The 15,588-nt window shown below is 45.0% G+C and overlaps 1 protein-coding gene and 1 non-coding gene across 2 annotated transcripts; both read left to right on the forward strand.

The window, feature by feature from the left end:
• Positions 1-1,084: 1,084 nt before the first annotated feature.
• SSR4 (signal sequence receptor subunit 4) lies at positions 1,085-12,537 on the forward strand. Its single transcript, XM_044443724.1, has 6 exons — positions 1,085-1,200; positions 3,973-4,091; positions 4,874-4,948; positions 9,059-9,148; positions 11,247-11,312; positions 12,405-12,537. Exons 1-6 carry the CDS (start codon positions 1,134-1,136, stop codon positions 12,507-12,509), a joined length of 522 nt encoding a protein of 173 aa, XP_044299659.1. The 5' UTR covers positions 1,085-1,133; the 3' UTR covers positions 12,510-12,537.
• LOC123030152 lies at positions 4,529-4,665 on the forward strand. Its single transcript, XR_006416051.1, has one exon. It is a non-coding gene; the product is annotated as a small nucleolar RNA SNORA42/SNORA80 family (small nucleolar RNA).
• Positions 12,538-15,588: the final 3,051 nt, after the last annotated feature.

Raw genomic sequence — 15,588 nt, forward strand, 5'->3', positions numbered from 1 at the left:
AAACGAACCTTTACCCTAGACGGGGTTAGCTAGGCAGGGATCTCTCTGACATGATGGAGAGATCAGGAGATCCTAAAGCTTGCACATTTTTTGTGATCTTTTGGCTGTTTGGCTAACAAAGTATGGCACGCAATTAGCTTCAGAAAATCAGTGATCAACACCTACAAAGTCATTTCCAATGGCCACTGAAGCACCGCTCACCGAGAGAGACAGCCTGCGGAAGATGGCTCGGTTGCCATGGCTGCCACTCCTCCCCCCCCCCGCGATGAACCTATCAAAAAGGAAATCATGCCTTTCGCGACCAATCAGGCGCTCTTTCAACTCTGAGGCCCGCATCCGATTTTAAAGTAGTCCTTACTAGATTACTGTCCTTTGTCCTGTCTGTTCACCTTAGTCCAATGGGGAACGTTAAGTGTCTAAATGGCGAGCTGTGACAGGCAAGCTCTAGCCACAGAATTTATGGCCAATCTCACGTGTTTGTCCGTTGCAGCTTTTTTAGTGGGTAGTCGTGCTCTGACGGCTTGTTAGGAAATGCTCTACTTGTTCAGAAATCCTTTTAAGGCTGTAATGCTTTACTCGCTTATCTGAAAAGAAACCTCGCTGAATTAATAAGGCTAATAATAATTCTAGGTGGTCATATTTAGGACTCTGCTGTAAATGTTGAGACGCTTTGTTTTTGCTTTTAAACTTGGCTTTGATAAAGCAACGGCAAGACAGCAACAGCGAATAGATTATTGCGCATGCGCAAGCTGTTTTCCTATTGCCTTTGTGCAGTCGCTCCATTAGCGTTAAATATGTCCCGGGCGGCCATGTTTTCGGGACATTTATTTCCTCCTCCCAAGAAAACCCCGTGGGATATCACGCGTGCGCACTAAGAACTTTTTGGGTGTTTCCTCCCGCTTAACGTTTTGGCGTGACAAAAGTCGCAAGCGGCCATTTTAGGTCTCTTTGCAAAAGGCCACGTCTCTTTCCTTTCAGTTTGCCCCGTGTCACGCGGGGAAGGAGCAAGGACGAAAATGGCGCCAGCGCCGTTGATTGGCTGGAGGCCTTTCCCGACGTCCTCCGCGCGGGAGGTGGACGCTTCGGCTTAACAGCGGCAGGTTGGTCCTTCGTCGTTCTCTTGCGGTTTGGTCATGGCGGGGCGCGGGTTAGGGCTGTCGTGGCTGGCGTCCGCGCTGTTGTTTCTGAGCAGGGTGCGAGGTATGGAGACGCTTCGTGTCTTGCGTAGCTCTTCGTATAGGCCTCCCTTCCCTTTTCTGGCATATCGCCGTGGGATGGGGAGCCTTTCCGGTTAGAGGCCTGCTCTAACCTGCAGGGTCTCTTCCCGGGACGGTCCGTCTTGTGCCCTGTGTTCCAGGGGGTTTAACCCCTATCGACGATTTAACGTATGCTATACCAAGATGAGTTTTCGGCTGGGAGAGGACAGGCCTGGGTTCAAATGACTACTTAGCCATGGCAAGGTTGAGTTCCTTCAATTTGAGGAACTCACGTATCTGGTTATTATCTTGTAGGCTAACCTACATTATAGGGTGATTGTGAGAATCAAATGTGTTGCGGGGGAGACAGTGTATATTGTCCAGCTCAGAACATTATACATGATAGATGTATTCTCTATTCCCTTCTCTATTTTGTCTGCTTAGCCACGTGAACTCACCTTGGAGAAAGAACTAGGTTTGTTTTTGCTTTTTTAATAACTTGTCGGGGAAATATAGTTACTGGGAGTATGAGCCGAATGGTGCTTTTGCACTCAAGTCCTACTTGAGGAATCACGTGGGCAGTTGATCAGTCATTGAGTGAACAGAATTCTGGATTGGATGGACCCTTGTTCCGATCTAGCAGGGGTCTTTTTATGTTCGTATGTAAAACCCAATTTGGTTTCTGTTTACTATTAGTATGTTTCTAAAACTAATTTCCAGCATTGTTGATATAAGGGGAATTCTATGTATCTTTGTTTCTATTGTCCATCTCAGAAGGGATCAGTGTTCTTCAGACATAACTGAAATCTTGCAACTGTTGATTTTGAGTTTGTTAACATCTGTATAGTGTAGGGTGATGGAGTTAAAGAATTCGAAAGCTTGGTTATTTAACATTTTCAGTTGGTCAATGAAAGGTATTGTGTTACTGTTACTTTTGAGTTTTGTCTTGTCATTATATAAATTGCTGTATGTATGCTACTTGTTAGTACCTTCAAACAGCAACAGTACCTTGATGAAAGTCACAAAGCAATGAGCAGCTCCTTGCCTTTCACAGACAGATGGGAAAGGAAAAAAGTTGTTGGTAAAAGGCATAGCGGTTTTCTTCAGATTGTGATTGAAGATGCTTTTTACAGAGTGCTTGTTGGTTAATTCTCAGGTTGCAGCAAAGCATGCTAGGATAATAGAGCAATGACCATTCTTTTGAAAATGTAAAGCAATTACAGTACTCAGACCTGTTCCTAGCACTAATTTGAGTAACAGATATCTTGTAAAATAGAGCAAGAGTAAAGAGAAATAAGACAGAACTTTCATCTACATATCTGCAGCTTCCTCTGTTTTGGCTGAGGGAAATGGGAGTTGTAGTCTGGAAGGCTTTTGTTTGAGAAAAGCTGATCAAATAGTTGGAGAGCAGTTTAGAGCTTTCAGTAACTTAACAGCTTTCAGTTTAGATCAGTATTTCCCACATTGCAACTGGCAGGGTGGGGAGGCTTGCTGATGATACCAGTAAGTTTTTATCAGCAGCTTATTGACATTTACAATTATTTTTAACCTGGAGTAGTAATAACTAAATTTTATTTAAGGAATAAAAACTGAAAGAAAACTTGAAATACAGGAAGAATAAACGTGTTCACTCCCTGACTGGTAACTATTGCCCAGAATAAAAGCTCCTAATGAATTGTCCTTGTTGGAGAGAGTTCATGCTTAAGATAAGGTTGAATGTTTTATCTCATAGTAGCTAAACTTGTGCAGACTAGGATATTAGTTTTGGTCTGGTACATCTCCCATAAATTCCTTGACCAAGTCTTCTATCTACAAGTTCTTCCTCTTTCTCCTGAAACTTTGGGCCTCTTTACATGTTATGTAGCAACCTGTGTGTTTGCCACTGCAAATCAACATGATGTGGAGCCATGAGTGATTTATTGGCATGTATAGTTTTATAATGCACACATTTTCCACTGAACATATGTTTAATGAGGCAACAGGTAAAATGTTCAATTGGTTAGAATGTTTAGCTCTTACCTGTTTTGTTGGGGTTTGAAATTAGATTTGTTATAACTAAAAAAAAAACTGTCAAGCTTGTTTGCTTAATATATAATCCAGTTTCTACCTAAACTCTTGAAGCACTTGGAAGTAAAACTTCTATAAAATGAAGTATATGAAACAAATTATACTGCAATAAAATCAGAACTCCTTGTGTGATCTGGTGAAGACTTTCTAAAAGCAGAAAGGGAGATGAGACAACTGGAATTTTTCAACTGGAGTTCTATCACAACTTTCAGATGGATGGTTCATATCACTACCACTTAAAAGCTATTATGCAACTATTCACTTTTCCCTTAACTTTTTTGGAGGGGAGAGGGCAAGGAAAACATGGGAGGGCTCCAGTGTGAAGGTGACACTGTCTGGATGGCCTCCAGAGAAACTTGTACGTGGTGAGCTCAGCTTAAGACATACTTAGTAGATTTGCATGCTTATGCACAGGCACACAAGTGCCCATCTTATGTTAGAAATCTGTGTGCTGAGCCTCTGACTTCTGGATTGAGCAGGGGGAGGTGTTTCTGATTAGGCCCCATCATCCTGCTATATTCCTTTAATTAAGCAGGCAGACAGCTGATAATAGTATTGGGTAATTTCCAGAAATGTTCTGATATGAATTAACTCAGCTTGTAGGCACTTGCTGTGTGGACCAGCTTCTATGAAATACACCCACATGCTCTCTTATCCCTTTCAAAATCTAAATGCTTGGACTCTTAAGCAAGTTTTTCTTTCTTATCAGCTGAAACTTGCACAGAACCAACCATCTCTCCATCCTACTACACTACCTCAGATGCTGTTATTTCTTCAGAGACGGTCTTTGTTGTTGAGATCTCTCTCACCTGTAAGAATGGAGCTCAGGTGGGTAACTGCATATTCGGCATTTTTTAACTTCATAGAAGAAGGTGGACAGGAAGTAGATCTGGATCATCTCTACTTGATTTTCACTGGATTGGAAAGTATTTCTGACTGCCAACTATTTAACAATAGCTAGAGGAAGGTTACCCCACCACCACCACGTTGCGAAAATGAAGAAAGTGTGGGTTAACTAGGAATAATTTTTGCTTGTGGATGAACTGTGAAGTCAGTTTCACTTTTGGTATTTCATATAAATTCCTAGACTTTGTTTTTTTTAATTTCCTTTGCATGATGCTTCAGTTTGTAGATCTCTGGATCCAAGTAGAAACAAATAGATCTTGCAAGCTTCAGTTTTGCCTACCCTGCTGTAGTAGATCTTGTACAGATATAGGAACCAGGAGGCAGAGTTCTAGTTATGCGATGAGTGTGTCTCAGCAGGTGCATGGCTTTGGATTTATGGTGGGTCCTACTTCATGGACTTCCCATAGTGTACCCCATGCCACAGTAATTTGCCTCCCCGAACCATTGGCTGGTCTAGCTTGCTATAGCTCCAGCCACTGAAGTGGGTGGCACATGTGCATTTTAGAAGGAGTGAAAAGGCATTTTTAAAAGCCACACCTCTCCGAATTATTTGTCAGTGGCCCATGGAGCCCTCTTAGTTGCTAGCATTTGAACTGGGAGGGTCTGCCTATCCCATTGTTGAGGAAGGGTGGCAGAAACTTCACTGAGTATAGGTGTGCTGGGGATTTCTTTTAATCTGATATTCATCATGCTTCTTTCTGTAGAATGTTGCCCTCTATGCAGATGTCAATGGCAAACAGTTCCCTGTCACTCGGGGTCAGGACGTTGGCCGCTATCAGGTAAGAACAAGCAGTTACTTGTAGTAGAAGCAGTGAAATGCTAGTAGCAGTAGACAGGCCAGTATTGATTGCAAGGTAAATTTTAGCTCAGTCATACACCTACTGGGCTGCCTTAGGTGGCTTGAGAATGAGTGCTTTGATTTGTCAGGTTTAGAAAACTACCTTCAGACTTACCTGCAACTCACAATAGAAACATCGAAACAGAGCAAGTCAGAAGGGGTCTCCCGGGCCATCTAGTCTGACCCCCGGCTCCAGCTGGCTCCATTCACAACATGCCCACCATGTGCATGTCCAGCCTATCTTTGAACACCCTCACTGATGGGGCCTCAACCACTTCCCGTGGAAGCCCATTCCACACCCTCGGGGTCCGGACTGTCAGGAAGTGCTTCCTGGCATCCAAATGGAACCTTGGCCCCCTGAGCTTTGCTCCATTCAAGCGTGTCCTGCCTTCCTCTGCAGGGGAGAACAGATCTCTACCCAGCTCCATGTGACATCCCCTCACATACCTGTATGTCGCCAACATATCCCCTCTGAGTCTCCTCTCCTCCAGGCTGAAGAGACCCAGTTCCCTCAGTCTTGCCTCATACCCCATCCCCTGCACACCGGCCACCAACCTTGTGGCCCTACGCTGCACTGACTCTAACCTGGCTATATCCTTTCTGTAACGAGGGGCCCAAAACTGAGCACATACTCCAGTTGCAGATGCACCAGAGTAGTTTAGAGTGGTAGTAATACCTCTCTTGATCTAGAAGCTACACTTTGGCTATGCAGCCAAGGGTGGCATTCTTCCTCTTGACCACTGCATCCCACTGCTGACTCATGTTTAGCCTGCAGTCAACCAGCACCCCAAGGTCCCTTTCACAAGTGCTGCTCTCCAGCCACTTGTCACCTAACCTGTACTTATGACACCTATTCCTATGCCCCAAGTGCAAGACCTTGCACTTATCCACATTGAACACCATCCTGTTGTCTCCTGCCCACTTCCATAGTCTGTCCAGAACCTTTTGGATCTGGAGTACCTGCTCCTCAGTTGTGGCCACTGCTCCAGTTTTAGTATCGTCTGCGAATTTGATCAGCAGACTGTTCCCCCCTTCTTCCATGTCATTTATGAAAAGATCAAACAGGATCAGCCCCAGGACAGAGCCCTGGGGGACCCCACTTGTCACTGGCTGCCATCCCAATGATTCCCCACTAATGGTTACCCTCTGCTTTCGGTCAGTCAACCATGCCCTAATCCACCGGACAGTGCTTTGGTGTATCCCAAAACTCCTCAATTTCTCCACCAGGATATCATTTGTCAAGGGCCTTGCTGAAATCCAGGTATACCACATCCACTGCATCCCCTCCATCTAGCCATCTCGAAACCTTGTCATAGAATTCCACAAGGTTTGTCTGGCAGGACCTGTTTTTGTGGAAGCCGTGTTGTGTGGCTGTCAGCCTCCCTTCCCTATCTAGCATCACTAGATCTCTCTCTATTATGAGCCTTTCCATTGTTTTTCCTACAATGAACATAAGGCTGACTGGTCTGTAATTCCCCATGTCCTTTCTACTACCCTTTTTGGAAATTGGGACCACTGATGCCACCCTCCAGTCCTCTGGAACTTCAACCGTTCTCCACGAGGTCTCAAAAATGGAGGCCAGCGGGCGTGAGAGAACCCCTGCCAACTCTCTTAAGTACTCTCAGGTGTAACCTGTGAGGGCCTGGCGCCTTTGTAATGTCCAATGCCCTGAGGAGCCCCTCGACTTCAAGGGGAGTGACTCTAATCTGTGCCCCTAAGTCCCCAGCCTCATCTCATCTCCTATGCGGATATCCCCCATCCTGCTTTGGGGAGAACACAGAGGCAAAATAGTCATTTAACATCTGTGCCTGTTCCCTCATATCAATCACTGGATCTCCTTCCTCCTTATTTAGTGGTCCCACCACTTGTCTCCCCTTCCTCTTCCTAATTGCATGCTGAAAGAAGCCCTTTTTGTTGCTCTTGATATTCTTGGCAAGTCTCAGCTCGTAATCAGCCTTAGCCTTGTGAAGAATCCTTCTGCAACGGGCCGCCTCCCCCCAGTATACCCTTTTATCTATTTGCCCCAGTACCCATTTCCTACGGAGGTTCCTCTTTCATCTTATCCCTCTAACCACCTCCTTTCGCATTCATGGTGGCACTCTCCTCCGCCTCCCCACCTTACTAACTAGAGGTATTGTCAAGGCTTGCGCCTCCAAAACCTCCCTTTTGAGTGCCATCCACCCCTCCTCAGCCCGCTTACCTTCCAGTAACCTATCCCAGGAGACTTTCCCCAGTCTGGCCTTCAGTTGGCCAAAGTTGGCCCTCTTGAAGTCCCAGCTTCTAGTGCTCGACCTGCTGCACGTCCCCAGTCCCCTGATCTCAAAGCAAAGGATGGAGTGATCACTTGCATGCCGAGCTCCCCTAATCTGTACTTCATCTATCAGCTCCTCCTTATTGGTCAAGACCAAGTCAAGGATGTTTCCCCCCCTTCTTACCTCTCGGACCCTCTGTGTGAAAAACCCTCCCTCTATAGCTTCTAGGAAGTGACGTGACCTGACTGTCACCGCCGAATGAGTCTCCCAACTAATATCTGGGAGACTGAAAATTCCCATAATTACTGTGTCTCCCCCCCCGAGATATCCTTAGAATCTGGTCTGCCAGGCCATCATCCAGGGTCTCAAGGTGACCTGGAGGGCGATAACTTACCCCCACTGTCAGGTCTCTTTCCCTGTCAAAACCCCTAAGTTTCACCCAGACTGCCTCTACCAAATCCCCATCTGTACTGCATTCTATCTCACTGCATCCTATCCCTTCTCTGACGCATATAGCTATGCCCCCACCCCTCTTTTCCTTCCTGTCCTTTCTAAAATGGTGATACCCTTCTATGTTCACATTCCAGACTTGCCTTTCATCCCACCAAGTTTCTGTGATTCCCACCGGGACATGCCCTCCTATTCCCGGGAGAGCTTCAAACTCTTCCTGCTTATTACCCATGCTCCTAGCATTAGGGTACATGCACCTCAACTCCTTCCCACTGCTTCCTTTCCTTGGAGCTCCCAGCCTCCTCCTCCCTCCCATCCTCCCTAATACCTGGCCCCTCTCTGAAGGAGTCCTGTCAGTCCCTGAAGTACCTCTAAAACCCTGTTCCCAGAGCCCTGATCCTCCCCCCAAACTTGTCCAGTGCAGACATGTTTCTGGGGGGCCTGACCCCCCCCCCTGCTCAGTTTAAAGTCTTCTGGACGAAGCTCGCTAGAGCATCTCCAAAGGACCTTTTCCCCATCTTTGTGAGGTGTAACCCGTCCCTTGCCAGAAGTCTATTGGCAAGAAACTGAGTGCCGTGATCGAGGAACCCGAAGCAATCCTTCTGGCACCACACCCCAAGCCAGTCATTCACCTCGGGGACCCTCCTGTCCCTTCCTGGCCCAAATCTCCGGACTGGTAAGATCAACGAGAAGGCCACTTGGGCCTTTAGCTCCTTGAGTTTCTTCCCCAAGGCCTCGAAGTCCCTGGTGATTCTGACCACAGCCTGCCTGGCCACATCGTTTGTGCCCACATGGATCACCAGGAGTGGCTGGTGACCCCCAGAGCGATCAAGACGCTCCACTCTGTCCTTCACATGCCCAATGCGTGCGCCCAGCAGGCAGCAAACCTCCCTTGTCTCCAGGTTGTGGCATAGTCCAGATGCTTGACTTTCTCTTGCTTTTTTACACATTCTTCCTTTTTGGTTTCATCATTTGAAAATGCAACAGCAAAGAAAGGGCTAAGTTACCCCAGAAATGAAGCTTACACTGTATGTTTGATGTCAACATTGCAGATGTACAGCATGGAGTAGGGTGGCAGTTTTCTCCCCACACAGGTGCATGGCTTTGCATTTGTGAAGGATCTGATTCCATAGATTCTTCCATAGTGTATGCCATGCTAAAGTAAGCTGCTATCCCGAACCATTGGCTAGTTTGGCTTGTTGTAACCTTGGCTACTGAAGTGGGTGGCACACCTAGGCATGTAACTGTGTGTGTGTCTGTGTCTGTGTGTGTGTGTGTGTGTGTGTGTGTGTCCCTATCCACTCAGAGAGCACTGATCAGTAGTAATCCAGTATTCCATTCTTGGGCAGGTCTCTTGGAGCATGGAACACAAATTGGCCCGCTCTGGTACCTATGAGGTGAAGTTTTTTGATGAAGAGTCCTATAGTATCTTGCGCAAGGTGAGGTTGCCCCCTGGTGGATGGAAGAAGATGGTTTGGGTAGACTTTGCTTGGCTGTGTTATAGACAAATTTCAACATGCGGGCTTGAGAGTAATTTAAAAGTTGGTAGCTTAAATAGGGCAAATTTCTTGCAAGTATTGTAGGTCCTTAACAGCTCTATTCTGCATCCTCTAGTCCAGTGATGGTGAACCTTTTAGAGACCAAGTGCCCCAACTGCAACCCAAAACCGACTTATTTATTGCAAAGTGCCAACACTGCAATAAAACCTGAATATGATGCTGCAGATTCAAATGTGCCAGGGGGACAGCACAACATTAATTAGAACATCTCTTTGCTAAATCTTAGATATTAAATTTCAATTTTTCATAAGAAAACTCAGAGCTAAAATTTTGTGTTAATAAAAACAAATGTATTAAAACTCACAGCCAGTCCAAGCAAATATATCCTTGGCAGCGCACTGACCAGCCATGCGAAAGCTCAGACAAGTCACGGCTAATGAGTCGCAGCTCGTGATGTCATCGCCTGGCGCCGCTACTCCTTTCCGAGCATGCGCATGGCCCCTCTGTGCACTGTTATCTGATGCTCGGCTGCTGGGACAACTTGGCTCACATGCTGACAGAGAGGGCTCTGCATGCCTGCTGTGGTACACATACCATAGGTTCACCATCACTGCTCTCGTCATTTAACATTGACTCTCCATTCCACCTTCTGCTTCTGCCCATTTTTACACAAATCTCTAGATGAATTCCTAACTGATGAACCTTGTTTTCACATACTTGGAACCTAAAGAGTGAGATTTTATTCCATGGCGGATGGCAAGGATACCATGGAGACCAATGCCTATTTAAGCGAGAATTTAGCCACTGCCCTCACTTTCTCTGAGACTATATATATTGTTCTGAGACTATAGACCTAATATTTTCTTAAACATTTGATGCTTAATAGCTGGCTGCGTTAGTCCAATCCCACCGCTAAACTCTATGGTATTCTATCATATCTTTGTCCACTGGACCTATTATTGAAGAACTATTTAGTATAGGGTAGATGTGAGGAATCCTCTGGACCAGATTACAATCTGGGGTGTGGGTTTCATCTGTGCATGGGGCTGAATCATTCAGCAATCTTTTCAAATTGTATCCTAAATACCAAACATCTGTATACAGTGGTACCTCAGCTCACAAACGCCTCAGTTCACAGACCGAATTGGGCAGCGAACAGAAATTTCAGAAAAATTTTGCCTCAGTTTGCGAACTCTGCAAAGGGTGACGACTGAGATCGTGCCTGTCTTCCCTGCACGAGCGCGACTGGGATTGTACTTGGGGCTGGGGGGAGATGGCGGTGTTTGTGCCTGTGTTCCCTGCCCGAGCGCGACCACGCCTGTCTGTGGCTGCGGTCGTGCTCATGCAGGGAATACGGGTGTGATCGCGGTCATGCTGGGGGAGCGGGGAGGGAGATGGCCACAATCTTTGTTGTTCTTTGTCACTTTGCTTCAAGATTTTGTGATTAAAAAATAGTTACAGAACAGATTAACCTTATTTATATTGAACCTTATGGGGAAATTTGACTTGGCTCATGACCAATTTGGGTCACAACCAGAGTTGTGGAACGGATTAAGTTTGTGAGCCAAAGTACGACTGTATCTACTCACTAGTAACCATAAGCAGCATGTCTGTTGACAAAAAAACAGAGTAAACCTTTTATATCTATTCTAAAATAAGCAGTGCAAGACTCAGAAATAAGCAAGACTGAATCATTTATTACATTACTCTCCTGCAAGAGAAAGCTCTCCTTTCCAGTCAGCAGCTGATCTGAGATAAGAACAGTATCCTGCTGAGTGCTGAAAGAAGGAGACTTTTTCAGTGTCCAACAGGGAGGCATCTAGCAGCCACGCCCTGCCCTATGAAAACACCAGACAATATTGTAGGAGTGGGAACAGGTCAAAACTAAAGAGAAGTGGGTCTTTTAAAGGGAGTATGGCCACTAGCAAATGCTTTAGGTGATGGTGCCAGACCTTTCAGAAGAAAATTATATCCTGGGGAGGCCCATTTAATTCAGTGATTTGCTTGTAAACACAACTATCCTTTTCTCCTGCCCTAGGCTCAGCGCAACAATGAGGATGTCTCTGAAATCAAGCCCCTCTTTACAGTCAACGTGGATCATCGAGTGAGTAAAAGGGCAGGCGAAGCCAGCTGCTCTGTGGGTATGCAGCTGCTTCCAAGGGTGACCAGCATGTCCAAGAAAAGATGGGATAGAAACTCTTCTACTGCCTGGGCAGATTTGTAATTGGGGCTGGGTTAACCAAGCTGTTTATGGTTGTTTCACAGTACAATTTCAGTGTGTGTCCTTTGAAGGGCACCATTAAAGCTCCTTGCTACTCTAAACCTGGTGTTTGACATTTGGGCCACAGGCAGGATATCATCTTTTAAATTTGAATCTCATTTGCTTGACTTATTCTGCCTTTAGTGTTCAGTTACTGAAATTATTAAAACTTTAACAAGGACTAGGAGACAAGATGGAGGGAATTCAGGAGGACTGACATAGTGAGGACTGGTGCATAGTGTGCAAGAGCTGGGGAGTAGTAAAAAGGTAGGAGAGTAAGGTTCTGTGCTAAGCCATGATATTTCAATCACTAGAAAGCAATTCCCTGGCTTTTGGGATTATGCTGTATTTTTAAACTTTCTTTCGCACTGTATGGCTGGAACATTGCTTTAAAAGTCTGGTAGGCAGAGGAAAGTCAAAGTTTTATGGCACTTGGATAAATACTAAATTATATACTGTGCAGCAGTCCCTGCAGCTGTGTTTGGTGTTAAGTGTTCAGTGTCAATTTTTTCTGTGGTCCTGTTACTCACTTGTGGTGTATGTGACTGGGAAGTAACCTAAAACTGACCCTGCCTGAATTCTACCAGTCTGGAAAACTTACTACCTCCGTGAGCTCTTCTCTAGGAAACAAAATTCTCCGCAATTAATGTGTTACATGATAAGCCTGATCCCAATTTACTGCATGACCTTTAAGATAATTGCCAAATCTGACAGCGGGTTAAACCCTGAGTGCAAGTCCCCACTCTCTGAGTGCAAGTCATCTATTCTCATGGCTGCTTACCATTTAAAATCTTACAGAACCCCTTGTGTTTGCCTTTGCTATGCTGCATTTTTCCTTCAGAGTCTAGAGAAGGGCCAAAAGTTAAATCTCTCTTCAAGCATGCATACCTCTTTGACCAACCCATTTGGGTTCTTTTCCTTTCTTCTCTTTCACAGGGTGCCTGGAGCGGACCATGGGTCTCCACTGAGGTGCTGGCAGCCTTTATCGGTCTCCTTGTATATTACATGGCCTTCAGTGCCAAGAGCAACATCCAAGCATGAATCACTTCAATAAACTCTTCATACCAACCTCACTGTCTTCTGAGTCCTTTCAGTGCAAGAATCTGTAAGAGCTGTCTTTTGGCACATCAGTCATCAGAGTTACAGCTACCCTGTGGCCTGCTGACAATGGGCTCTTGAAAATCTGCTGTATGTATATTGTTTTGCGGAGGGTGTGTGTGTGTGTGAGAGAGAGTGAGAGAGAGAGTGAGAGTGAGAATGAAGGGCCAGTGGTTCTGCTCAATCAGTAATTCAGGAAGGAAGGAGGTTCTTTTGCTGGATTTCTTTCTTGCATCTAAAACAAGTCTTTCAGGATAGATGCCATGTTGGAATCAAAGGAGTGAGAGAAAATAAATGGGACTCAGTGTAGCCAATCCCTCCTGTGGAATCAAGTGTAGATTCCTGAATTGGATCTGACCCCATTTTTGTACCTCCACAGACATCCTTTCCTATGCTAAAAAAGAAATTCCTGGGATTGTCTCAGTGGTGGGGATTGGCTGTGATGGCAGCTGCCTTCCCACCCAAGCTTTGGTTCTGTTTTCCTTTGCTTTAATTCTGTTAAGAAGTCTGTCCCTGGGTGCAGCAACATTCATGCCACGGCTCCTTATCCGCCTAATGACAGCAGCTCCTGGTGTGAGCTAGTGCAGTGTGGGTGGGATTACACCACTGCTCTGAAGTTGCTCTAATCCTGGATTAAAGGGGGCAAGTCAGCCACAAAAGGGCTGCAGGGAACATCTCTGACATGAACAGCACACTGTGTTCATGGAAAGGCAGTGAATTGGAATGAGCAGGGGCAGGTCCGCGATTACTATTTTCTAGAGCAAGCATGTAAAGCTGTCTGGATAGTGCTGTTTTTCTGCTTGAGGATAGCTTGGCCTTACATGCCATCCAGGGTTGTTTTCCAGATGGTTGACCCACCTCTGATTGGCTTGATATGAGCAAGCATTGCCAGTGCCTCTATTAACCCTCTTGGTCTTTTCCCAGAAGTCATGAGGGATTTATTGATGTCCCTGATTTCAAATACTGCTTTGTCCTGCCACAATTTGAGGGATATGGGTAGGAGTCCTATTTCTGTTAAAATTTAGTGGAGTTTCTGGGCCCCTACAATTTGTGTAGGTATATAAACCCAGGTATTTTTTAATTAAACATTAAACTTGTTTAAACAACAAAAAGTTGGTTTCTTAAATGCAAGCATGAAAAGCAGGTGGAAAATGTTTCTACTGGCCACTCATAGACCATTTTTATCCCCTATTTTCTATGAATGGGTGTACTTCTGTGTGTCAAGAGAGTGGCTTCTAGCACAGTGTAGAGATGGAAAGAAGGGAACATGGGATGAGATGAAGCTGTAAACAGATTACATGCATATGCGATTAATGCACAAAAGGTCTAGAGAGCCCTAGCTCCAGTCACAGAGGATGAGATAAAAAGTAAGTTCCTGCAAAGAAGTAGGTTATGTTCTGGGTTCAGTGTAGAAATAAGGAAACACCCATTTTCCAACATTGGACGTTTATAGGTGTGGTTCCAAAGAAATCTATAGTTCCATCTCCTGGCTGTGGTTTCTATGCTAAGTGGGGCATAGAGGCTTGTGATTGCTGTTCTCTATAACAGTGAAAGCTTGTGCATTTCTATTCGTTATTTATGTCAGGCTTCCCCAGCCCAGTCCCCTCCAGGTGTTTTGGACTTTGGCTACCATCAGTCATCATAGTCAGTAGTCAGGAATCCTGGAAGTTCTAGTCCCAACACATCTGCAGAGTACCAGCTGGGGAAGACTGCTTCATATTTTGCCAAGTTCTGAAACTGAGTGAGCTGCCTGCCCACCCCTGCTATACCTATGACAAAGTGGTATCACTATGGTATCACTTTTTATGTAGGTTATATATGCCGGGCCTGTAGAAACTGTGGAAATTGTATTCACAGTTGTCTGCCAACACTGCATGAGTTTTCAAACACCCTACCCACTATTTCCAGCATTCAGGAGAAAGGCGAGGGAAAGTTAATCTCATGCATGTATTGATTACAGAGTTGTGTAAAGATAAGAGTAGAGGGCTCCTGCTACCTAAACTCCAATGTGTCTGTTCAAAGAGGGACAGAGCCTTCTTTCCCATTATGTGTAATACTAGAGTGACCCCATTATCTGTTCCTTCTGACTGGTTCGTGCTGCAATAGAATCTGAGCACAACTTAATAGTAGCTTCTGTATTAAGTACTTCAAAGGGGTTTTTTGATACTGACATATATTAAACATGATAGTGACATCTGAATGCTAATTCAAATGTCTTTAAGCTATTGACTGCTTCATCTGACCTATGAACAGGTGCTAATCTGACTGCAGCTCTGCAAAATCGGGGAAGGTGTTCTTACAACATTGCAACTTGATCCCCTTGTGACTAGAGGTTCCAGAGACTGAACTGGATTTTGTGCAAGTAAAGCATATGCTGTTTCATTAGCTGTGGAACCCTATTTATTAAAAAAGCATTAATACAAAAGCATTTATTTAGTAGCTAAGCCATCAAAAAAATTTATGAAGTCATGCCAACAGATCTTAAAGAGGTAGCCTTCTCACTGTCATGTTGTGAAGTGTAAGTAGTTTCCTTCGGCTTCAGCACTGTGCAGCAATATAACTTTATCTTACTAAAGTAGCAAATTTGCCAAGGGCAAATATTGCAAATTGCATGTTAATCAAGGTCTGTGTTAATAGTAGGGGGTCTGTTAAAGTGCAAATGGGAATTGCTATTTTCAGGTTTTCCACACCATTAATCTTCAGAAATAAACCCCACGAAACTGGTTTTTTATGGGGGGTTTTTTTGCAATGAGTAAAAAGAACATTTTTCTTTTTTATTGTAACAATGCAAATTCAGTCTCAGATACAGAGTTTACCACAAGCTATCAGCTCCACAGCCTCCCTATGTTAAGCTAATGCCCCCCTCCCTGGGGTGGGGGTGCATTCAGATGGTAGAAAATGGAGGAAGGGGACTGTTAGTTGCCTGCAGGATGAGCCACCAGGGCCCAGACCTGGTTTAAATAGAGAAATGAAAAAGACGTAGAGTCACAACCACAAAAGAGAAAAGAGAGAAAAAGAGGAC

This window comes from Varanus komodoensis, unplaced genomic scaffold, assembly GCF_004798865.1.
Source record: "Varanus komodoensis strain SLA01 unplaced genomic scaffold, ASM479886v1 scaffold42, whole genome shotgun sequence".
In the NCBI taxonomy this organism is placed as follows: Eukaryota; Metazoa; Chordata; class Lepidosauria; order Squamata; family Varanidae; genus Varanus; species Varanus komodoensis.

Excerpts from the sequence above, each read along its gene's own strand:
- SSR4 (XM_044443724.1), top strand. The coding sequence starts at position 1,134 with ATGGCGGGGCGCGGGTTAGGGCTGTCGTGGCTGGCGTCCGCGCTGTTG. Across the intron at positions 4,092-4,873 it reads CCTGTAAGAATGGAGCTCAG|AATGTTGCCCTCTATGCAGA; the intron begins GTGGGTAACTGC and ends TTCTTTCTGTAG. Across the intron at positions 4,949-9,058 it reads AGGACGTTGGCCGCTATCAG|GTCTCTTGGAGCATGGAACA; the intron begins GTAAGAACAAGC and ends ATTCTTGGGCAG.